This window comes from Leucoraja erinacea, unplaced genomic scaffold (assembly GCF_028641065.1).
Source record: "Leucoraja erinacea ecotype New England unplaced genomic scaffold, Leri_hhj_1 Leri_427S, whole genome shotgun sequence".
Lineage (NCBI taxonomy): Eukaryota > Metazoa > Chordata > Chondrichthyes > Rajiformes > Rajidae > Leucoraja > Leucoraja erinaceus.
In genome coordinates, this window is record NW_026576328.1 from 39,860 (window position 1) to 65,299 (window position 25,440).

The following is a 25,440-nucleotide window of genomic DNA, read 5'->3' on the forward strand; positions in this document are numbered from 1 at the left end:
GTGGCCTCATGGATTGTGGAGGCATTATTCGTGATATTTCAAGATTCACTTGAGTTAGTTGTGATTCCCCAAGATAGGTCAATTGCGGATATCACCCCGCTGTGCATAAAGGGACCAAAGCAAAAGAGCGGAAACAATAGACAGGTTAGCGTGACTTCGGTACTTGCTAAGATTTTAGATTCAATCATGAAGGATGAGGTTACCCAGCATTTGGACGTTCACGCTAAAAGAGGCCGACGTCAACATGATGTTGTGAAGGGATCATCTTGTCTGACTAATCTGCTGGTGTTCTTTGAGAAAGTTAATAGCTGGACAGACAGAGGGGAGGCTGTAGATGTTGCATCCCTAGAATTTCTGAAGCGCTTCGATGAGGTGCCGCACGTCAGGCTGCTCGGGAATATATGAGAGTCCATGCTATTAAAGTGAAGATGTCAGCATGGATAGCGGGTTGGCTGTGGGGCAAAGAGTTGCAATAAAATACGCTTTTTCAGGTGAGCTGACATTGATTAGTGAAGTTCCGCAAGGGTCGGTACTGAGGCCGCTTCACTTCACTTTGTATATTAATGATTTGGATAAGGGGATTGAAGGCTTCGACGTCAAGTTTGCAGATGATGCTCATAAAGGTGGAGGGTCAGTAGGTGGAGAAGAAGCAAGGATTCGGCAGAAGGACGTGGACAGGTTAGAAGAATGGACAGAGAAGTGGCAGATGAAATCCAGTAGAGCAAAGTGCGAAGTCATGCATTTTGGTAATAATAATAAAACCGTTGATTATTTTGTAAACGGGGATATAATCCATCAATCGGAGGTGCAAAGGGACTTGAGAATGCTGGTGCAGGTCTCCCAAACAGTTAATGTGCAAGTCGAATCGATAGTAAGGAAGGCAATTTCAATGCTAGCATTTATATCAGGCGGACTGGATAACAAATACGGAGATGTAATGCTGAGGCTCGATAAGGCGCTGGTCAGGCAGCATTTGGAGTCCTGTGCTGGTTTGGGCCACATATCTGAGGAAGGTTGCGCTGGCTCTGGAGAGGGTCCAGATAAGGTATACCAAAATGAATCCAGGAATGTGTGGGTTAGCACACTTACTGGAGTTTAGAAGATTGAGGTAGAATGTCATTGAAACGTACAGAATAATGAAAGGCACAGAAAGGTTGTTTCCACTGCGGCGAGAGTCTAGGACCATAGGTCATCGCCTCAGAATTAAAGGGCTCTCGTTTAGAAAAGAAATGAGGAGGAATTTTTTAGTCAGAAGGTGGTTAATCTGTGGAATTCAGTGCCACGAGGGGCTGTGGAGGCCAAGTCAGTGGCTATTTTAAAGGCAGAGATAGACCATTTCTTGATTAGAACGGGTGTCAAGGGTTATAGACGGAAAGCCGAAAAATGGGGTTGGGCGGCAGAGATCAGCCACGATTGTGTTCTGAACTAGGTGGCCTCAGGGATTGTGAAGGCATGATTTGAGATATTTCAAGAACCCCTTAGAAATATAGAAACATAGAAACATAAAAAATAGGTGCAGGAGTAGGCCATTCGGACCTTCGAGCCTGTACCGCTCAAGGCTGATCATCCAACTCAATATCCTGTACCTGCCTTCTCTCCATACTCCCTGATCCCTTTAGCCACAAGGGCCACATCTAACTCCCTCTTAAATATAGCCAATGGACTGGCCTCAACTACCTTCTGAGGCAGAGAATTCCAGAGATTCACCACTCTCTGTGTGAACAATGTTTTCCTAATCTCGGTACTAAAATAATTACCCCTTATCCTTAAACTATGACCCCTTGTTCTGGACTTCCCCCAACATCGGGAACAATCTTCCTGCATCTAGCCTGTCCAACCCCTTAAGAATGTTGTAAGTTTCTATAAGACCCCCCCCCCCTCAATCTTCACGGACTAGAAGGGTCGAGATGGCCTGTTTCCGTACTGTAATTGTTATCTTCTAAATTCTAGCGAGTACAAGCAGAGTCTATCCAGTCTTTCTTCATATGAAAGTCCTGACATCCCAGGTCTGGTGAACCTTCTCTGTAATCCATTTATGGCAAATGTATTTCCTCAGCGCGTGTTGCCGCATAAACCACTGTCCGTACCTCTCACAATGGAGTCTCCCACTACAATGGCGTTGCCTGACATTGGCCTCTTTTGGTTTTGGCTCAACAGCCCTTTTTGCTTCGCAAGCCAGTCCGCCGCTCAGTGTAATAACGTCTTCTGACCCGACAGTTTCTAAGTGGGTTAACCTATTCACAAGAGGTACAAGACCCGGGGACGTTTGCATTCCATGCTTCCCTCCCTTTCTCACCGTCACCCACCTTCTCTCTTCCAGTACCTTAGGTGAAACAATCTTACTGTAGGATTTGTCGAGGAACGACTCAGTATCTCGGACGAACCTGAGGTCATCCACTTGCTTCTCCAATTTCCCAACACGGTCCTCCAGGAGTTGTACCTGGATGCACTTAACATATTTGTAGCAGCCAGAGGCACCAGCAGTGTCCTTGACCTCCCACATACTGCAAGCACCACACTGAATCAGCTTGCCTGACATCTCCTTGGTGAACCTCTGGATGATTTTGCTATGAACAAGGCGAGAAAAAAACATTATAGCTCTTAGTGTATTTGCAAATTATTTATTTATTAATATTCCACATTCAATTCAAGTGACACTTATTGTCACATGCACCAATTGGTACAATGGAATTTGGGGTCACCATCCGACGTCGGAACAGAAGAACATTTTCAGCGGCTTGGACTTCCGAATCGGCCACTTCCTACCGGAGAACTCGCCTCCTGGCTTAGCTGGGTGGAGAATCACGCTAGCGGCCCTCGGCAAAGGTATCCCAGGGCTCCACGGTGTTGAAATCAGCGCGGCCCGAGGCTGGGAGCTCCGCAAACCACAGCTCCATGATGTTGAAGCAGCAGGCCCAACACTCCAGAGCTTCAAACAGCGATCCAGGTAAGGTATCGCCTGCTCCGCGGTGAATAAAATATGTATTTTAAAGCCAACTGTTTAATGACAACATACAGTAGGATCTAAAAGGGTTACACTGTCACTGTTGGGTAGTCATGGTCCTCTAGTCGTGGGGTGTGGGGGATTGGGAGGGGTGGGGCTCACAAGTGAAATAGCTTAGGGCCTCTCTTCATCTAACTCCGACCTGTGAATAATATAGCTGGGACATATTGGCGGGTTGTAAACAGTTGGGACGAATTGTATGACTATTTGACTCTGCAAACTACGCCATCATGTTAATAAAGGATATAGCTAGTTTGACATAGAATCACCTGTTGTTCTGGCATAAAATTATTATAAAAATGCATGCTTCCACCATGAGAGTATGAGCTTCATCTTCAAGGAAAAAAGAAAGGTCCACCAAAGACAAAGAAGGAGAGCCTCCTACGTCTCAAGGCATTGGACACATCCGCTGACAAGAATGTCTAAATAATACAGCGAGTCAGAGAAATTCGGAACAATGTTTGGAAGAACCGAATGTCTGATGCAAATCAGTTCCCCTCTCATGAAAGTAATCTTTGTGGGATTTCCATAGACGACACAAATGAAAGGGTCGTAAAGGCATACAGAAATGTATGACTTTACGACCCTATCACCGGTTAATTGTGTGAACCACCAAAATGGGAAACTAAGATTAGTGTAGATGGGCTAAAAGAGGGTGGCAGATTTTTGGAGGGAAGGGCGCTTACATGCACAGTGTAGTGCACAGCGAATTTCCATTAAATCGGCTTTAAGTGTCGAACAGATCAGGAGGACACATTATTGGCAACAATGCTGAATACAATATTCAACTATCAGCTCCTTATACATATACACAATGAAGTTAAACGACGTGTTAACCCACACAGTAGAAATGGGATCATGAATTACAGTAAGACCTTGACCAGCTGGTGAAAAGGAAGGAGGATGGGGATGTAGGATATAATAAAATAACACGAATATAACGTCACTTTGAAATGAATTGTGGTTTCACTGATAAATTAAAAGTGCTTTAGTGAATTAGACAAGAACCCGCAAGGACCCCTAAACAGGGTTTTTAATTCTTCCCTGAATTTCGTCTGTGACACGGCGTAAATAAACGTGTTGGTGCAAGCACTCAGACACCTCAGCATGTATCCGGATTGTTCTGCCACGGTAAATGGGTCGTCGTAATCTGTTGCTAAAAGCTGCACGTCTATAAATCGTACACTGATGAAGCACACGAATATTACCATCCACAGTAGCACGAAGCTGCCGGATACGGCCAGCAATAGAATGATGGACTTCCTTCTATTATCCACCTCCTGATCTGCGCTGCTCTCCTCCTTCTTCTTCGCTCGGAGACCGCTCCTCACTCTGTTGGCGTGTATAATGTGTCTGATTGTCAGGGCGTTGAGGAGCATGATCAGTAGGAATGGTATAAATGGGGTTAAAATAGTTTCGAACGACCAAAATGCTACCAGTAACGGTGAGGTGTAGAAGTCTGGGGTTACGCCACATGACCAAGCCACGTTGTTAATGATTTCTCGTGGTGCGTAGACAAAATACATTGGGATATTTTCAATAACACTTAGGGAACACACCACTGCTATCACCAAACTCGCAGTTTTCCCAGTGCAATACCTTCCTCGTAACTTTGGACAACAAATAGCAACAAATCGATCGAAGGTGAAAGTTACCGTTAGCCAGACAGAGCAATCAATGGACATAAAAAGCATGGTCAAGTTGACGCTACAAACAGGAGTTAAGTTCAGAAATGAATTGGGGAAATAGCCATCTTTAATCTCGTAGAGGATTACCTCGAAGATCAGAACCATTAAATCACCCACGGCCATATATACCAGGTAAAGGGTGATACATTTGGAGAGACCGCACTTTCCTCGGGCGAGAATGACGATTGCCACCACGTTAGCTGTAGAAAAGACAAAATTAAAATGACTTTACTACCCGTTATTGGTCTTGCAGGAAGCTTAGTTTAGAGATGCAGCTTGGGAACGGGACGTTCGGCCCAACGAGTCCTCGCCGTCCAGCGATCACCGGTTCACAGTAGTTCTATCCGAGACACTAGAACCAATTTACAGAAGCCAATTAACCTGCACGTGTTTGGGTTCCGAGAGGAAACCAGAGCACCCGGAGAAAATACATGCGATCACACGGGAAATGTACAAACTACGTACAGACAGAGTGGTCAGGATGGAACCCTGGTCCCTTGCGCTGTAAAGCAGCAACCCTACCGCTGCACCACCGTGCCGCTAAAGTTAATCTGACAGATTTTGCGAAAATGTGAAGATTTTTGGCTTTCAATCCTACTTCGTTCCCTCGTCGCTTCGATATGCCAGTGATTCTGATAAAATCAATATATTGGTAGGTTCACGTCGCCGACTACATGAACCGCATGACTGGGTTTTCAGATTCCATTTCGACCAAATATCGATTTGCCATACGATCCAACAGATAACGTATAACCGATCGGTATGAACATTGATCAGTGCATTTTAAGTAATATCCCCTATCCCCCCCTCTCTCTGTCGCTGTACAACCACGAGCCCATCCATTTATCATTCAATTCGCCCACTATCCCGCCCCTCTTTCCAACTACGATCCCCTCTCACCCCACCTATGTCCCTCTCACTGGCCTTACACTTCACCTGCAGTCCTCTATGCTGTTCATACCTTCTTGGATCAGAATCCGGTCATCGACCCATTCAATCTACTGCGCCAATGAATCACGGCGGATCTATATTTCTCTCTCATGGAAACATAGAAAATAAGTGCAGGAGTAGGCCATTTGGCCCTTCGAGCCAGCACCGCCATTCAATGTGATTCTGGCTGATCGTCCAAAATTAGTAATCCATTCCTGCCTTCTCCCCATATTCCTTGATTGCGCTGGCCATAAGAGCTCAAGCTCATTCAACCCAATTCTCCTGCTTTCGGCCCATAATCCCGAATACACTTATTAATCATTAATCTGTAAATCTCCGCCTTAAAATAAATATCAATAGTCTTGGCCTGCAGATCCGACGGTGGCAATGAGTTCCACAGATTCACCACCCCCTGACTAAAGGTATTCCTCCGCTCCTTGCTTCTAAAGGCACGTATAGTTTTTCTGAGCCTCTTCCCTTCATTATCGTTGTTTCCCGCAAATCTTCCATACATTTGTCTTAAATACCGTCTACATCTCTCGTTCCCCTACCCCTGACTCTGTTTTGCAATCTAATCAGGTATGTAGCATATAGTGCATTGTGATTCTTATGTCATGGACCAGGGCGGAATGTGGAGCGGCAAGAAAGGCGACCTTTGGTAACCACTCTCCAACACCGCGCCTTGCGGTATAATCATTCTGTCACTCCAGAGGCAAACTCGCTTTTTAGATAAAATGCAGTTAAAATGTGCTCCGGGTCAAATGTCAGGGAGTTATGACGAACCAGTGATTCTGATTAAAAAAAACAACAACAATATATTGCTAGGTTCACGTCGCCGACTACATGAATCGCGACAACGAAACTAGCCCATCGGCCTCACTCGTCTATGCCAACCAAGGTACTCCATGTGAGCTAGTCCCACTTACCTGTGTTTGACCTATGTCCGTCTATTCATTTCTTATCCATGTACCTGTCCAAATGTATTTTAAATGTTGTTATTGTACCTCCCTCACCAACCTCCTCTGGCAGCTCATACGATCCTGTGTGAAAAAAATCCACTTAGATTCTTATTATATCATTCCCCTCTCACCTTAAAGCGATGTCTTCTGTTTTTTGCATTTACATAACATGGTAAAATGAACTGCATATTCATCCTATATAATCCATTACTATTCAAGTACGTCTTCACAGTTGATGATAATCCATCCATAATGAAATATCGAGGTGTCTGCGGAAATATGCTTTGCCATCCATGAATAATCCTAACCTTGTCACTGGTGTATTTCAAGATGCCCGAAATCTAATTACGGCGGCAGAGCTGTAGAGTTCCTGCCTTACAGCGCCAAGGAACCGGGTTATATGCTGACAACCGGTTCTGCCTGTATGGAGTTTGTACTTTCTCCCCGTGACCTGCGTGAGTTTTATGCGGGAGCTCCGGTCTCCTCCCACACTCCAAATACATGTGATTTGCAAGTTAATTTGGCTTCGGTAAAGATTGCAATATGTCCCTAGTTGGGTAGGATAGCACTTGTGTACGGTGGGATCACTGGTCGGCGCGGACTCGGTGGGCCAAACGGCCTGTTTTCGTGCTTATGTCTAAACAAGTCTCGGTAAATTGGAGCGCGTGTTTTAGGCTGAAATGGGAGGTCTCCAATCATGCGTTTTTCCGAAGAGTAAGTAAGTAAGATTATTGGCTAAGTTATTCACATACAAGGAATTTCCCTTGGTGCTCCGCCCACAAGTAACTACATGACGTACAGTGACAGTTTCGAATGACTCCGAAAACACTAAACATTAATAATAATAAAACATTAATGATAAAACACCATTGATCAAGCATGTGAACCAACAAAATACCAGATCATAGGGAGGCTACAGATTTTTGCTGTTGGTCTATTCCCATCGAGTCAATGGGATAATATTGGCGGAATTGGACATTCATGGAGTTCTAGAAGGCTGCGGTGGAACGTGAAATGGTGTAGTCATTCTATTTCATTATTGCCAAAGATCTCCCGCAGAACCGCTAAAAACATATCCGGCTAACTACGTCTAATTCACGGAGATTGTCGCTCCCCGCTGAATTGGTTCTGTCTGCAGATTCCGTGACTTACCAAGTGTTCCGCCCGTTCACTTATTGGAAGAGCTTTGTGAACAGACCTGGGACAGACCCAGAACGCTGGAGCAATTCAGCGGGCCATGCAGCATCCCTGGATAGAAGGAATCGGTGATGTCTCGGCTCAAGCCTGAGGAATGGGTTCGATGCGAAGTGTCATGCATTCCTTCTATCCATGGATGCTGCCCCTGCACCTGTTGTTCCAGCATTTTTCCCTTTCACCGGTGGAAGCCGGCATCTGCTGTTCAATCCTGAACAAACCCGGGAGCCTAATTATTCTAGGAGACACGAAAGACTGCAGATCGAAGTACGGGACTACAGAGCGAAGTACAAAATGGTGGATGGACTCAACAGGCAGGCATCTCATACGGAGGGAAATTGAGAGACGATGTTTCAGGTCCGGACACTTCTTCAAACTAATGATATTTTATCAGACTTTGTCCCTCTCATTCTAAATCTGTGTCCTCTAATCAGTGTTTCCCACGATGAATGTAAGGCGGAATTGGGAACGAGCTATTGGAACATTAGGTTTCTATCAGATTTCCTGCTTTGCCGCCTGTCGTTACTTCGCATTGGAGACGCATTTGGGGATCACGAAGTTATTATGGGAGGTTTAAATTGTTAGTCGTACTGGTTTCTAGACTAGGGTAGTGCAGTTGGCAGAGTTGCGGTCTCGCGGCGCCGGACACTCGGGTTCAATCATGAACTTGGGTGCTCTCAGTGAGGAGGTTAGTCCTTCTCCCTGTGGCTATGGGTTTCTTTCTAGTTCTCCGGTTTCTTCCCACATTCCAAAGACCTGCGGGTTGGTAGGAAAATTGGCTTCTGTAAATTATCCCTGATATGTATGACAGAACGCGCGTACGGTGATAGTTTGTCGGCGCGTACTCAGTGGGTCTGAGGGCCTATTTCCACGCTGTACATCTAAAAGAAACACTATGTACGCCATTTTCGCTCGTTACATGTCGACCAGTATTTGACTGCCAATACTAAATCAAACAGACAATTAAGTATACACTTCAAGTTCAAGTTCAAGTGAGTTTATTGTCATGTGTCCCTGTTAGGACAATGACATTGTTGCGTTTCTTCAGCACACATACCATAGTAGGTATTTACTACAATACAGATCGATGTGTCCATATACCATAATAACAACTTCCACTTAACAACACAGAACTACACAACGAAAGGATTAACAGGTGATAATAAGCGTCTTACCAGGAATGCCGATGATGGCAAGGATCGGATAGTAAATGTTTTCTACCTGAATTATTACCGGCTGTTTCATACTAGCTTTCCAGTCAATGCTGTCACCGTTTATACTCGGGAGAAATCTAGTCACTCATTAGCAGGGTAAAATGATTGGGACTAGTGACAGTCTTTTAAACTGGCGAAATTGACCAGATGCCAATTAGGACTAATTAAGTTACTGCGCAATATTTTCCGACGAAATGAAGCAATTGATAACATTTCAAGTAGAAACACGCATTTCTTAATATTGCAGGATTCTCCAGTTGTTATGGAAAAAATAGTCCTGGATTTGCGGATCTACTTTTGCAGACAAATGCGAGGACTGTGCAGGAACCTACGGACATGTATATTGTCTTTTTTACTTTTCACTTTTAATTCAATTTTGATTTCAAGTTTTCGTGTTGCTTGTTGGATATTATGATTGTTGGCACACCAATTTACCCCCGGGCACGAATAAAGTTCTAACATATTGTATCGCTATAGATCCGCAGAATCAGGGATATTAGCAACCTTTCTCTTTCGTGCATCGAGATTGCCTCTTTCTTCTTAAAATCGTAAGATCATACGATCATAAGTGATAGGAGCAGAAGTAGGTCAGAATTATGGTTATATGGTTATATAGGTCATTCGGTCCGTAAAGTCTGCTCAGCCACTCAATCATGGCTGATCTATTTATCACTCATTCTCCTGCCTTCTTCCCATAACCCAATCTGACACCCGTACTAATCAAGAATCTATCCATCTCTGCCTTAAATATATCAAATAACGGCCTCCACAGCCTCCTGTAGCACAGATTCACCACCATCCGACTAAAGAAATCCCCCCTAATCTCGCTACCACCAGTGGAAACATCATCTACACATCCACTCACTATTATGTATGTTTCAATAACCCCCCCCCCCCCCCCCCCCCCCCCCCCCCCCCTTCCTCTAAACTCAAGCGAGTGCTGGTCCACTTTTATCAACGCCTCCTGGACGCAATCCAGAGCTCCGATAGGGAGCTCAGAATTGCTCACAATATTCCAAATGCAGCCTTATCTGCGCCTGAAGAGCCTCAGCATTACATCCCTGGCACTCTTGAAATAAATTGTCACACCCTTTCCGTTCGTGTTCTCTATAGTACTGGAGTTTGGTTCGATTATGTTTATGCATAGTAGTAGCAGATTTTGATCCGATAACTTTAAATCCGGAACACTATTCGGAGGAAATCTAAATGGAAGCCGATCTTCGATATTCATTAATTAAACGACCCAATTGAGTTCAGTCGGTGTTTCACGGGTTCTGGCTAAAGTGGATCGCCCGCACTGAAATGGAGTCAGACACGCAGTTATAGAGCCATGGAGACAGAAACAGACCCTTCGGCCCACCTTCTCTTTGCAGTCAAATCAAATACCCATCTACATTGATCCCATTCACCAGCACTTGGCGAGTAATCTTCTATAGACTATGGCTTGAATTGATTGTCCAGATAGTTCTTAAACATTGTGAGAATGTCTGCCTCCACAATCCGGACAGCCAATATGTTCCAGATTACAATCAGCCTCTGTGGCATTAATTGTTCTTCAGATCTCCTTTAAACCACCTATCTTGCCCTAAACCCATATAATCTAGTCTTAGATACAACTGGCATGTTTGAAAGTATCGAATATAGAACAAGGACGGGCACCTGTGCCAGCAATGTCTGTGTCGAACATGATGCCACGTTAAACTAATATCCTCAGACCCTATGTGGTTATTTTCCCTCCCTATCCATCCATATTCCTCCATATTCTTCCATATCCCAACATATCCCTCCGTCTATCAACACATTCTTAAACACCACTATCTCTCCACACCACCATCTCCGTCAACACGTTCCAGGCACTCGCCGCTTTCTGTGCAAACAAAATGTTGCCATGCACACTTCCTTTAAAATAGCTCCGTCTGACCTTAAAGCTGTGCCCTTTAATCTTTGACATTTCCACCCTGCGGGGAAACAAAACCTAACTGTCGACCCTATCTAGTTCTCTCTTATTTTTCTGTACTTCTATACGTTTTCCCTTTAACCTTTGATGCTTCAGAGAAATCAGTCCATGTTTGTCAAACCTCTCCTACTCCCGAATTCAGGTATTCTCCTCTGAACCACTGCTGCACCAGTCTCCTGAGCCTTTAAATCCAGCCTGTAATGGAGCGACCAGAACTACATGAAGTAGTCCAAATGCCGCCTGACCACAGTTCTATAAAGCGACAACTTGACTCTTATGTTCAATATCTCCACCGATGAAGGCATGCACACTATACACCTTATTAATCACTATATCTGCCTGTGTTGACACCTACATGGAGCTATGGACTTGCTCTGCAAAACCCCTCCGTAGATCGTTTCCAGTATTTACTACATTTACGCCCGTCATAATTGTTTGCACCTGTATCCGCACAGCGACAGATTTGCTGCATCACAGCGCCAGAACCCTGGGTTCAATCCTGACTACGGGTGCTGTCTGTACGGAGTTTGTACCTTCTCCCCATGATGGCGTGAGTTTTTCCGGGTGCTTTTTTCTCCCCCACATTCCAAAGACGCACAGGTTTCTAGGTTAATTGGTTTCGGTAAAATTGTAAATTGTCCCTAATATGTAGGATAATGTAAATGTGCACGGATCGCTGGTTGACGCGGACTTGGTGGGCCAAAGGACCTGATTCTGCATTGTATCTTGAAACTAAAACTACATCCCATTGAATATCAATATTTCTGGGCAATAAGATAACCACAAATTAATAATGGGTGGCACTGTGGCGTAGCGCTGGAGCTGCTGCCTTACTGCGCTGGAGATCTCAGTCCAGGAGGTTTATGGTTTCAAGTGATCAGACTCATTGAAGTGCCACTTGTGGAACATTGACTCCCTGCAGCAGAGTTGTATGTTCGATGTAACAGGGGGATTTTGCCACATCTTCTCTACTCATTTCAATTGTATTCTTCAGCTGGTAAGTCCCGTCCCAATTGGGTAACAAATCACTGGATTCAGACTCGTGGATCCCTTCACCATCTCTCAGCCACATTACATCGATGGCCTGTGGGTAGAAGCCTGTGACAAGGCAGGAGAGTCTCAGTGATTGCGACCCATCACGTTTAATCACAATAAATACCTCAGGGTTTTCTGCAAGTGTAAGAAGCGTCAGAATCAGTGAAGACACGAAGAAAAAGCTTTCAATTATAAGATCATTCCAACTTACTTCTTTCCCAATCATAATTTTTCTCTAGCTGAACAAAGTTTCCAGCCCAGACACAAAATGATGCAGTAACTCAGCAGATGAGGCAGAATCTCTGTAGCGACGGAATGCCCAGAGGTGCTACCTGACCCACCGAATTACTCCAATATGTTGTGTGTATCTTCGGTGTAAACCATCATCATCTGTTCTATATTTTCTGGCAAAACAACAAAACATTTAGTTTAATACAACTTACATGTTCTTTATCTTAGCTCCACTTTATCTGACAACACAGATGGAAGTGGAATGCAGGGTCCTATGGAGGAGTATAACTCACCACTGGGATTGATACTGTAGATATGATTGCTTCTATTTGTTCATGAATCTCTGCTGAATAATAACACTAAATATTCCAAGAGGGAATGGGAGGAAGATGTTCTTCAACCAGAGAACAGTTGGAAATAGGATGTAACCATCCTAAGTTGTTATAGAGGCAAATAGAGAATCTGATTGGGTTTCTAATCAGCACAGCAACAGACCCTTCAGGCACAAGGTCAGTGCTAAACATAAGAACAAGACACATATCTCTCCATTTCCTGAATATCTGTATGCCCGTGGATAGAGGACACTGGTGCAATATTTATATTTATATTTCACTTGCACTTCCTACCCACTGGCTCCATCTAAAAGGCACGTTGCCAGACAATTTACTGATACCCTCGTCCAAGAACAGGGTGGCGAAGTGGCCGAGCTACTGCCTTACAGCGCCAGAGACCTGGGTTTGTTACTAACTACGGGTGCTTGTCTTTACAGAATTTGTACGTTCACCCTGTGATCTGCGTGGGTGTTATCCGAGATCTTCGGTTTCCCCTCACACTCGAAAGACGTACACATTTGTAGGTTATTTGGGTTGGTATAAATGCAAACTGTCCCCAGTGTGTGTAGGATAGCGTTAGTGTACGGGCACCGCTGGTCGATGCGGTCTCGGTGGTCCAAAGGGCCCGTTTCCGAACTGTATCTATAAACTAAACTAAACAATTGCTCAAGTGACAGCCTGAAGTGCGGGATTTTCCACCTGATCGATCTAGAGGATATCCCCGGGCCCAACAGTCAGAATGATTACGTCCTGTGCCGCTCCTATGTGGTGCTTCTTGTCCACACTCCAGATATATCAGCAGCCACTTCACTCAGTCCTTCTCCAGGAGATCTTTGAAATACTTGTTTATGACGGTGTTGACATTCCACCGATCTACTAGCACCTGGAAATCTGGCCATAGTGCAATCCAGCGCATTATGTCCTTGTCGAAAGCACAGGCATCCTCCCCATCATAACCCAGTCTGACAAACCCATCAGTGGAATTGTCAAAGTCCACTTCACAGCCGCAGAAATCCTGGACAAAGAAAAGAGCGGGGGCTGAGGTAAGGGTGGAGGATTTGGGTTGGAGGGAGGGAGGTGGAGGGGAGAGGCAATTAACAAATCAGTTCTCAGCATGGTACAAACAGGCATAACAGAACACAACATAGAGCTGAACAGCGCAGGAGCAGGTTTAGTTTAGAGATACAGTGCGGAAAGAGGCCCTTAAAATAGAGAGAGTACAGAGGAGATTTACGAGAATGTTGCCTGGGTTTCAACAACTAAGTTACAGAGATAGGTTGAATAAGTTAGGTCTTTATTCTCTGGAGCGCAGAAGGTTAAGGGGGGACTTGATAGAGGTCTTTAAAATGATGAGAGGGATAGACAGAGTTGAGGTGGACAAGGTTTTCCATTTGAGAATAGGGAAGATTCAAACAAGGGACATGACTTCAGAATTAAGGGACAGAAGTTTAGGGGTAACATGAGGGGGAACTTCTTTACTCAGAGAGTGGTAGCGGTGTGGAATGAGCTTCCAGTGGAAGTGGTGGCGGCAGGTTCGTTGGTAACATTTAAAAATAAATTGGATAGGCATATGGATGAGAAGGGAATGGAGGGTTATGGTATGAGTGCAGGCAGGTGGGACTAAGGGAAAAAAGTTGTTCGGCACGGACTTGTAGGGCCGAGATGGCCTGTTTCCGTGCTGTAATTGTTATTTGGTTATATGGTTATATTCCTTGGAGCGGAGGATGAGGGGCGATCTTATAATGGTGTATCAGATTATGAGATGAATAGATCGGGTAGATGCCCAGAGTCTCTTGCCCAGAGTAAGTGAATCGTGGAACTGAGGAAAGTGAAGGGGAAAAGATTTAATAGGAATGTAGGGGGTAACTATAGAAACATAGAAACATAGAAATTAGGTGCAGGAGTAGGCCATTCGTCCCTTCGAGCCTGCACCGCCATTCAATATGATCATGGCTGATCATCCAACTCAGTATCCCGTACCGGCCTTCTCGTCATACCCTCTGATCCCCTTGGCCATAAGGGCCACATCTACCTCCCTCTTAAATATAGCCAATGAACTGGCCTCAACTACCCTCTGTGGCAGACAGTTCCAGAGATTCACCACTCTCTGTGTGAAAAAAGTTCTCCTCGTCTCGGTTTTAAAGGATTTCCCCCTTATCCTTAAGCTGTGACCCCTTGTCCTGGACAACTATATCACACGAAGGGCGGTGAATGCATAGCAGGAGCTGCCAGAGAAGGTAGTTGAGGCAGGGACCACCCCAACCATTAAAAAACAGTTAAACATGTACATAGATAGGAAAGGTTGAGTGGGATATTGACCAAATGCTGGGAGGTGGGACGCGTGAAGATGGAACATGTTGGCCGGTGTAGGCAATTTGAGCCGAAGGACCGGTTTCTAGAATACCTCTATGGCTCGCCAACTCTTATAGTGAATACAATAATATTCGGGTTGAGATTTCTTCTGTAAATATCAAACGCTTTACGTTCATGCCTTACTATATGATATTCCAATTGATAGAACTGTTTTCACGTACATTAAGGTACATCATCATATTCTTTATCGAAAGGATGTGAACTTGAGTGACGTTGAGCAGTTTGGCATAGCGGTTCTGTTCAGATTTTCGTGAATTAAGTTATGGCCTTCATTTGTCGACAGTAAAGCTAGGCTTCCTTCTTCAATGATCAAGACATATTTAGCCGCTAGTGCTGAATTGACGTCCTTGCTCCAATTCGAGATACCTTAAACCATTTGTTATATCTATCGCCTAAGGTTAAGTGCAATCGGAACCAACGCCTTTTGGAATTCAACAGAGTTCAATCTTGGCATTACACCACAAGGTCTAGCATGTCTAATAAATGCACCTAAATACCACGTAAGAGAAGTAATGGAATGAAAAGTAACGGAAAGACAAAGAAAAGTAGCATTTTCCTAGATTAATTTCGTAGTTGTTCAAAATGTTCTCTTTCCAACTGCTGACGAAATAGTCGGTGGCAAATAAATTGGTTGCATCTCACGGCAAACGTTTCCAATTGGTCTGCTGCAATGTTTAGTTCCCAGGCTACCAAATGATCACACAATTAACGCAACCGATAAGCAGACAGATTAGTAATATTTTGTTATATGTGGAATGACAAAAAAAGAAGAAATATAATTCTATGCAGGATAATTCAAATATCAAAACAGATATATGCAGTAGCCATGGATGCACATAAATGCATGTCACTAACGGACATGTGAATTATACTGCGTTTCCATAGAGGAACAATGATAAAGAGGCGTGGGATTATGCTGCAAACATCTTTTTTTTTAACTACACACCCATTGGATTATTCCAGGAATCCCAGGAATCAGCCTGGTGAACCTTCTCTGTACTCCATCTATGGCAAGAATGTATTCCTCAGATTAGGAGAACAAGACTGTACGCTATACTCCAGATGTGGTCTCACCAAGACCCTGTACAACTGCAGTAGAACCTCCCCTCCTATATTCAACTCCTTTTGCTATGAATGCTAACACACCATTCGCCTTCTTCACCGCCTGCTGCACCTGCATGCCTACCTTTAATGACTGGTGTACCATGACACCCAGGTCTCGTTGCATCTCCCCTTTTCCTAATCGGCCACCATTCAGATAATAGTCTACTTTCCTGTTTTACCACCGAAGTAGATAACCTCACATATATCCACATTTTACTGCATCTGCCATACATTTGCCCACTCACCCAGCCTATCCAAGTCACCTTGCAGCCTCCTAGCATCCTCCTCACAGCTAACAATAATAATAATAATAATAAATTTTATTTATAGGCGCCTCTCAAGTCTCAAGGAAACCTTACAAAATTTAGCAAATAGAGTAAAAACATGTAAGCGGAATGAAATAAATAGTAAAGACATCACCAGTACACAAATTAAAGACATAATTCAATCCAAAGACAAAAATCAAAAACACAATATGAAGAGAGAGCAGCGGCAGCTAAAGCACGCCAGCGTACACTCCCCCTTCCGGCAGCCATCTCGGACACAGAATAATAGAATCATTTACACACAAAAAAAAATACCCCCAGCTCAGTGTCATCCGCAAACTTGGAGATGTTGCATTCAATTCCCTCGTCGAAATCATTAATATATATTGTAAATAGCTGGGATCCCAGCCTTGCATTCCAAGAAATCCTCTTCCTCAGCACCCCTGCCAATTTGATTCACCCAATCTATATGTAGATTGAAGTCACCCATTATAACTGTTTTACCTTTGTTGCAAGCATTTCTAATTGCCTGTTTCATGCCATCCCCAACTCCACTACTACTGTTAGGTGGCCTGTACACAACTCCCACTAGCGTTTTCTTCCACTTAGTGTTTCGCAGCTCTACCCATATTGATTCCACATCCAACAAGCTAATGCTCTTCCTTTCTATTGCGTTAATCTTCTCTCTAACCAGGAACGCTACCCCAACTCCTTTTCCTTTCTGTCCATCCCTCCTGAATATTGAATATCCCTGGATGTTCAGCTCCCTGCCTTGGTCACCATGGAGCCATGTCTCCGTGATCCCAACTATATCTTGGTCATTAATAGCTATCTGCACATTCAACTCATACACCATATTAGGAATGCTCCTTGCATTGAGACACAAAGCCTTCAGGCTTGTTTTTACAACACTCTTACCCCTTATACAATTATGTTGAAGAGTGGCCCTTTTTGATTTTTGCCTTGGATTTGTCTGCCTGCCACTTTTGCTTCTCACCTTGCTACCTATTGCTTCTACCCTCATTTTACACCCATCCGTCTCTCTGCTCACACATTTAAGAAACCCACCACCTCTTATTCTTTTATTTTTTCATTTTTTCTTCTTCCCCCCCTACATGTTGGGTCTGAGTGCTTCCCTTCTCTGCCTCCTGCCGGAACCATTCTAGTTTAAAGTCTCCATGTATTGTAAACTTGTATTTATCTATGCATTGTATACTTGTATTTGTACTCATGCATTTTAAATATGTATGCCATGTTTTATACTTTGGCAATATAACAATGTATTTTATCCTGTTTGCCAGCTTGTTGACCCTCTGTGTTCCCCTCCTGCAGCGTTTAGGGGCCATTGCTGTGGACGGAGAGACGGGGACGTGAGCAGCCATTGAGGACGCCCAGGGTGCCGGTGACCCCCCCCCCCCCCCCCCCCCCCCCCAACTGCTTGGTGTGCGGGTTGAGCTTCGAGGGGCTGAGCTTCGATGGAGGACCACATGACGGGGCAAAACAAGGAGAAGCGTTATGAGTGCGACGTGTGTGGCAAGGCCTGTCAACGCCCGAGCTGGCTAGAGAGCCACAGGCAGGAGCACACGGGAGAACGCCCCTTCGACTGCTCGGAGTGCGGCAAGAGCTTCAAGACGGCGGATGTGCAAAAGATCCACCGGCGGGTGCACACGGGTGAGAAGCCCTATGGCTGCTCCACCTGCGGCAAGAGCTTTGCCCAGATATCGGGGCTGCGGGATCACCGGTGGGTGCACAGCAGTGAGCGGCCCTTCACCTGCTCCAACTGCGGCAAATGCTTCAAGTTGTCGCCGGACCTGAAGAGGCACAGGCTCCTGCACACCTGCAGCGACTGTGGCAAGGGCTTCATCCTCTCCAGCTACCTGGTATCCCACCAGCGCACCCACACTGGCGAGTGCCCCTTCACCTGCTCCCAGTGCGGCAAGGGCTTCACCTCCTCCAGCAGGCTGCTGTCCCACCAGCGCACCCACACTGGCGAGCGTCCATACACCTGTACCCAGTGCGGCAAGGGCTTCACCTCCTCCAAGCTGCTGTCCCGCCAGCGCACCCACACTGGCGAGCGTCCCTACAACTGCACCCAGTGCGGCAAAGGCTTCACCTCCTCCAGCAGGCTGCTGGAGCACCAGCGCACCCACACCGGCGCGCGCCTCTACACCTGCACCCAGTGCGGCAAGGGCTTCACCTGCTCCAACCATCTGCTGTCTCGCGGGGGTTGCGGCAGCACCGGCGGACCCCCGCCGGCGAGCAGCTGCTCGCACTGTGACAAGAGAGCACGGGGGCTCGGGGGGGGGGGGGGGGGGGGGGGGGCGGGAGCACCAGCGGATACACACCGGAGAGAGACCCTTTGTGTGCGCTGAGTGTGGCAAGGATTTCACCCACCTTGACCACCTGCTGGACCACTGATGAGTCCACACCGGCCAGCGCCACTTCACCTGCCCGCTCTACGGCAAGACCATTGCCCGCTCCTCCAGCCTGCTGGCACAACGCCATGTGGATAGATAGGCGCTGTTTAGGTAGACACAAAATGCAGGAAGGAATGGGTAACGTTTCAGGGTCGAGATCCCATCTTCAGTGTCGACCCGAAACGTCACTCGTTCCTTGTCTCCAGAGATGCTGCCTGTCCCACTGAGTTACTCCAGCACTTTGTGTTAGTCATAGAGGGATACAGTATGGAAACAGGCCCTTCGGCCCAACTTGCCCACACCGGCCAACATGTGCCAGCTACACTGGTCCCACCTGCCTGTGTTTGGTCCATTTCCCTCCAAACTTGTCCTATCCATGTAACTGTCTAAATGTTTCTTGGGATAGTCACAGCCTCAACTACCTCCTCTGACAGTTTGTTCCACATTCCCATCACCTCATGTGTGAAAAAGTTACCCCTCAGTTTATTTTTAAATCTTTTCCCCTTCACCTTGAACCCGTCCTCTGGTCTTCGATTCCCCCGCTCTGGGCAAGAGATTCTGTACATCTAACTAAATTGTGTTCTATGCAAGATTCCTGTATCTGCAGTTTCTTGTGTCTCCCTCACCTATATCCACCTATCTGTTCTGAAGAAGGGTCTCAACCTGAAACGTCACCCATTCCTTCTCTCTAGAGATGCTGCCTGTCCCGCTGAGTTACTCCAGCATTTTGTGTGCACCTATCACTCTCCAGGCTTTGCCCAGCCCCCATCTCTCTTTTGCAGCTTCCTCCCCCCACCCTCTACACTCAGTCTGAAGAAGGGTCCTGACTCAAAACGTCATCTGTCCATTCCCTCTAAAGCGGTGGAGGAACAGTGGGTCAGGCCGCATCTGTAGAGGGAAAGGACCACTCCCACCTCTCCTTTCCAACTTTCTCCACCCCCCCACCAAGCAGTCTGAAGAAGGTTCCTGACCTAGAATGTTGCCTGTCCATGCTCTCCAGACGTGCAAGTTACTCTAGGAGATTGTGTCTCTTTTTGTAAACCAGCATCTGCTGTTCCTTCTTTACGTACGTGAAGTGGAAAACATTAGTTAAGACCAAAGTTGCATTCTTGAAGACTGAAAAAGGTGAACTTATTATGGGGAACAAGGAAATGCCAGATGAGTTGAACAGGTACTTTGTTTCCGTCTTCACTAAGGAGGACGCAAACAATCTTCCTGATGTACTAGTGGCCAGAGGATCTGGGGTGATGGAGGAACTGAAGGAAATTCACATTAGGCAGGAAATGGTGTTGGGTAGACTGATGGGACTGAAGGCTGATAAATCCCTGGGGCCTGTTGGTCTGCATCCCAGGGCATCCCAGGGAGTGGCTCTAGAAATCGTGGATGCATTGGTGATAATTTTCCAATGTTCTATAGACTCAGGGTCAGTTCCTGCGGATTGGTGGGTAGCTAATGTTATTGCACTTTTTAAGATAGTTGGGAGAGAGAAGACAGCGAATTATAGACCAGTTAGGTTGACATTGGTGGAGGGGAAGATGCTGGAGTCAATTATAAAAGATGAAATAGCCGCATATTTGGATAGGAGTAACATGATTGGTCTGAGTCAGCACGGATTTACTAAAGGGAAATCATGCTTGACTAATCTTCTGGAATATTTTGAGGATGTAACTGGGAAAATGGACAAGGGAAAGCGAGTGGATGTTTACCTGGACTTTCAGAAAGCATTTGATAAGGTTCCACATGGAAGATTAGTGGGAAAATGTAGGGCATAGGGTATTGGGGATAGAGTGCTGACATGGATAGAAAATTGGTTGGCAGACGAAACGGGTCCCTTTCAGAATGGCAGGCAGTGACAAGTGGGGTACCGCAAGGCTCGGTGCTGGGACCGCAGCTATTTACAATATACATCAATGAAGAGATTTAAAAGTAACATTAGCAAATTTGCAGATGGCACACAGCTGGGTGGCAGTGTGAACTGTGAGGAGGATGCTATGAGAATGCAGGGTGACTTGCACAGGTTGGGTGAGTGGGGGGATGCATGGCAGATGCAGTTTAATGTGGAGAAATGTGAAGTTATCCACTTTGGTAGCAAAAACAGAAAGGCAGATTATTATCTAAATGGTGTCAAGTTGGGAAATGTGGAAGTACAACGGGATCTTGGGGTCCTTGTTCATCAGTGACTGAAAGTAAGCAGGCAGGTACAACAGGTAGTGGAGAAAGCGAATGGCCTGTTGGCCATTATAACAAGAGCAAAGAGGCTCTTCTGCAGTTGTACAGGGCCCTAGTGAGACCGCACCTGGAGTATTGTGTGCAGTTTTGGTCTCCAAAGATTCACAAGTTTTATTCCCGGGATGGCGGGACTGTCATATGCTGAGAGAATGGAGGGGATGGACTGTATACTCTGGAGTTTGGAGGGATGAGAGGATATCTTACTCTCATCCTTCTAAACTTACAAAATTCTTAAGGGGTTGAACAGGCTAGATGCAGGAAGATTGTTCCCGATGTTAGGGAAGTCCAGGACAAGGGGTCACAGCTTAAGGATAAGGGGGAAATCCTTTAAAACCGAGATGAGAAGAACTTTTTTCACGCAGAGAGTGGTGAATCTCTGGAAGTCTCTGCCACAGAGGGTAGTTGAGGCCAGTTCATTGGCTATATTTAAGAGGGAGTTAGATGTGGCCCTTGTGGCTAAGGGGATCAGGGGTATGGGAGAGAGGGCAGGTACGGGATACTGAGTTGGATGATCAGCCATGATCATATTGAATGGCGGTGCAGGCTCGAAGGGCCGAATGGCCTACTCCTGCACCTAATTTCTATGTTTCTATGTTTCTATCTTATCGAAACATGTAGGATTTTTAAGGGTTTGGACACGCTAGAGGCAGGATACATGTTCCCAATGTTGGGGGAGTTCCAGAACCAGGGGCCACAGGTTAAGAATAAGGGGCAAGCCATTTAGAACGGAGATGAGCAACCTTTTCACACAGACAGTTGTGAGTTTGTGGAATTCCCTGCCTCAGAATGCGGTGGAGGCCGGTTCACTGGATGCTTTCAAGCGAGAGCTAGATAGGGGTCTTAAAGACAGCGGAGTCAGGGGATATGGGGAGAAGGTTGGAACGGGGTACTGATTGTGGATGATCAGCCATGATCACATTGAATGGTGGTGCTGGTTTGAAGGGCCGAATGGCCTGCACCTGCACCTATTGTCTCTTGTCTAATGTCTATTGTATGAGGACTAGGCCTGGATTTCCCCCTACACGTGCGCTCGGTCCTCCAAGGCCTGCTGGTCCTCCAGGTTGCCAATCATTTTCACTCCCCTTCCCACTCCCACTGATGGTTCTGTCCTGGGCCTCCTCCATTGCCAGAGTGAGGTGACACGCAAACTGGAGGAACAGCACCTCATAGCTTACAGCCCAATGACATGAACATTGAATTCTCCAAATTAAGTAGACTGCCCCCTCCTAATCAAGTCCTGGAGTCTGTCCCAACCCCATCTCTTTTTTCCAGCTTTCTCCCCCGACTCCATCAGTCCAAAGAAGGGTCCAGACCCGACACGTCACCTGTCCATTCCCCTCCAAAGTGCCGGTAGAACTCAGCAGGTCAGCCATCCGTGGTGGGAAACGGATAGAGAAGTGTTCCTATTACAAGCTCTCATTGGCCCTGTCAAGAATGCGGTGTCCATTCTTGGGATGGGATGCAAGGTCCGAGCTGACCAGTCATCGACAGCCCCCCCTTCCCTTCCCTTCCCTCGTGGGCCATCTCTTTGTCATTCCTCTGTCTTCTGCTTGCTGGATGACAAGCAGAACCATCTTGGCTTAACAGTAGATGTATCTTCTTCCTTTTGGCCTCTCGTTTCTGCAGGTATTTACAGCGGAATCAAAACTACTTCCCTTAGGTCTTGATCTTCCTTTTGTTTTAGTAAAGGTAGAACCTTTGACAGTTGCGATTGGTTTAGGATCTTGAATACTCCCATAGCGTAAATTTGACATGAACCGTACTTCCTTTTCTATGAAGTTCCCCAGATCAGGAAGCATGGCCTCTCCATTCTCATTTTCCTCTAACAGACCAGCTTTATCTTTTCTAGTCTATAGGGCAGTTTTAGAGTGATCATTTTCATATTGCTAACAACATTCATTTCTTGCATGTGGTCTAAGAGGGTAGTCATTTCTTTCATACTTCTAAGAAATATCGCAAACTCCCGCAATGCTTTCGCATCTTCTGGCTGGATAGCTGTCCAAGCATAGGCCTTCTTCATGAGGATGTCTTTGGATCATGGAAGTTTAAAGGGACTTTTATGTAGTGTGTTGGCAGCGAGCGGCAACTGCGGAGGGTTCAACAGCCCCGACCACGGGTGAACAAAAGGGGAAGATGATGTTACTTTATTACCTTCCATCACAGTGAGGAATGTGGATTCCGCTGTGGCGGATGTTTATGTTAGATTTTATTGTATGTAGCTGTGTGTCTTGTTGCTTTTTACTTAGTATTGCTGTACGGTAACTCAAATATCACTGTACCTTAATTGGTGGATGTGACAATAAATTCCAACTTGAACTTGATCAGCTTTCATCTATATTTCTATAATAAAATTCTAATATTGATGTGTATTTATTTGTGTGTGATGTTTGTGTGTACTCACATTTTCTCGAAAATACGACACACTAATGGTAACATTTTTACATATTCCGTTAGAGATTTTCCTCCTGGAGTCCAAAACAGCTTATCTGAAAAATTCATGCTTTATTTCTAGAGTTATTTATGAAAATGTTCACAAATCCGATAAAACTTTGAAAATAAATGAGATGGTCTTGCTGATGACGTCACAATGGATCTTCTGCGCATGATCTGCGCTGCGTTCCACGCACTGCGAGTGACGTCACACCTCCCCCCCGCCCAACTCGCAGTCGTTTGGTTGACACCCGCTGCCCCGCTCTTCCCCACTGCCCCTCTTTTGGCTCTCCCCCTCCTCTCTCACAAGCCCAAATCTCCGCTCCTCTCTCCCCCTCCTCGCTCTCCCCTCCTTTCCCCCTCCTCCTCCTCTCCCTTCCTCTCCCCCTCCTCTCTCTACCCTACTTCTCTCTCTCCCCTTTTTTTGCCTCCTCTCTCTTAGGTCGCTCCTCCTCCTCACGGTCACTCCCCTCCCCTCTCCTCCCTGGCACTCTCTCCCCCCTCTATCTCTCTCTCCCTCTCTCTGTCCAGCATTTTGTGTGTGTGTGTGTGTGTGTGTGTGTGTGTGTGTGTGTGTGTGTGTGTGTGTGTGTGTGTGTGTGTGTGTGTGTGTGTGTGTGTGTGTGTGTGTGTGTGTGTGTGTGTGTGTGTGTGTGTGTGTGTGGATCTACGCTCCAGTGACCTTTTGTGAAATCACCCTATAATTAAAGAAAGGATAATGCTGACTGATCGTGCACAATTGTGACGGCTTGATTTCAAAGACAGGACAGGGACATTCCCTGAGGGATTCGGGGGGTTGGAAGAGGTTTCTTCTGTGTTTTTCCCCCCGGTTGTTGTCCGGGGAGGAAGGCGGCGGCACTCGGCCCGTCGGGGCTAGGATGCGCGGGAGGAAGGCTGAGCTCGCCTCCCCTGCCCCGACCCGCATCGCCTCCCCTGTCCACCATATCGAGGGGGAAGCGAGAAAACTCCACACGGACAGATCGGTCTGTCCGGAGACGGGCCCTTCAGCCCCTCTCGTCCGTGCTACCTCGGGCTTTCTGCAACACAATCTTGCACTGTTCTGCACTGGATATTATTCATTGCGTTTGTCATCTGTATGTACACTGTTTGCTGGCGGCTGCGTGTGAAATGATTTCATGTGCTGCAGAACAACAAACTTACTCCCCCAAGCTGCCTACCCCCCATTCCCCTTACTCCCCCAAGCTGCCTACCTCCCATTCCTTACTCCCCCAAGCTGCCTACCTCCCATTCCTTACTCCCCCAAGCTGGCGACCTCCCATCTCTCATTACCCCCAAACTGGCCACCTCCATACCTTATCCCCCAAGCTGGCTACATCCCATCTGTTACACCCCTAGGTGAGTACCCCCCATTTGTTAATCCTCCAAGCTGGCTACCTCCCATTCCCCTTACAGCTCCAAGCTGGTCATCCCTCCCCTGCCCCCACCTAGGAAACCAGAACGGAAACCTCTGGTGACCTTGCACCCCACCCAAGGTTTCCATGAGTCGCCAGAATTGTGGTCACTCGCCTGGAAAGCCTCGACCGAAGCGTGAGCTGCATCTACTGACCAAAGATCCTACAGGATCTTTGCTACCGACCGCACACACACTCACACACGCACATAACACATCGTGAAGGTGGGGGCCAGGGACAGCGGAGGAGCGCTGTCTGCACGATGAAGAGGAAGGCAAACGGCTGCCACAGAGCACCGTAAGTCCTTTAGAGAGCGCGGGAGGGGGGGGGGGGGCAGAAAGGGAGAGAAGGACGAAGAGAAGGATCTAAGAAAAGGGGAGAGAAGTTTGTGGAAGAGAGCAGGGAGAGATCGCGAGGGGGGGAGAGAAGGGGGAGAAGGGGAGAGAGAAGGGGGTAAGGGGGAAGCAGGGAGAGAAGGGGAGAAGGAAGAGGAGAGAGAGGGGAGGGGAGGGGGACAGAGAAGGGAGAGGGGGGAAGAGGGGAGGGGGGAGAGGGGGGAGAGGGGGGAGAGGGAAGGGAGAGAGGGGAGAGGGAAGGGGGAGAGAAGGAGTGAGAAGGACTGGAGACAGTTTTAAGAAGTTCAATAAAGTTTGCGGGCATTTCAC

The 25,440-nt window shown here is 46.5% G+C and overlaps 3 protein-coding genes across 3 annotated transcripts; 1 reads left to right on the plus strand and 2 right to left on the minus strand.

Moving 5' to 3' along the window:
* Positions 1-3,981: 3,981 nt before the first annotated feature.
* Positions 3,982-9,020, minus strand: LOC129693794 (probable G-protein coupled receptor 139). The gene is made up of 2 exons (XM_055630555.1): positions 8,951-9,020; positions 3,982-4,892 (listed from the first exon to the last, which is right to left on the minus strand). Exons 1-2 carry the CDS (start codon positions 9,018-9,020, stop codon positions 3,982-3,984), a joined length of 981 nt encoding a protein of 326 aa, XP_055486530.1.
* Positions 9,021-11,259: 2,239 nt separating this feature from the next.
* On the minus strand, positions 11,260-13,613 carry LOC129693795 (major histocompatibility complex class I-related gene protein-like; the record flags this gene model as incomplete). Its single annotated transcript, XM_055630556.1, is given in 2 exon segments — positions 11,260-12,216; positions 13,272-13,613. Coding segments are annotated over 2 exon segments (729 nt in total), but the record flags the coding sequence as incomplete, so codon positions are not given.
* A 3,961-nt stretch (positions 13,614-17,574) lies between these two features.
* Positions 17,575-24,490, plus strand: LOC129693796 (zinc finger protein 79-like). The gene is made up of 2 exons (XM_055630557.1): positions 17,575-18,576; positions 24,129-24,490. Exons 1-2 carry the CDS (start codon positions 17,763-17,765, stop codon positions 24,488-24,490), a joined length of 1,176 nt encoding a protein of 391 aa, XP_055486532.1. The 5' UTR covers positions 17,575-17,762.
* Positions 24,491-25,440: the final 950 nt, after the last annotated feature.

Coding starts and splice junctions, on each gene's coding strand:
- LOC129693794 (XM_055630555.1), bottom strand. CDS start 9,020: ATGAAACAGCCGGTAATAATTCAGGTAGAAAACATTTACTATCCGATC. Junction 4,893..8,950: donor TGCCATCATCGGCATTCCTG/GTAAGACGCTTA, acceptor TCTTTTCTACAG/CTAACGTGGTGGCAATCGTC.
- LOC129693796 (XM_055630557.1), top strand. CDS start 17,763: ATGGAGGACCACATGACGGGGCAAAACAAGGAGAAGCGTTATGAGTGC. Junction 18,577..24,128: donor GCACTGTGACAAGAGAGCAC/GGGGGCTCGGGG, acceptor TTTCAAAGACAG/GACAGGGACATTCCCTGAGG.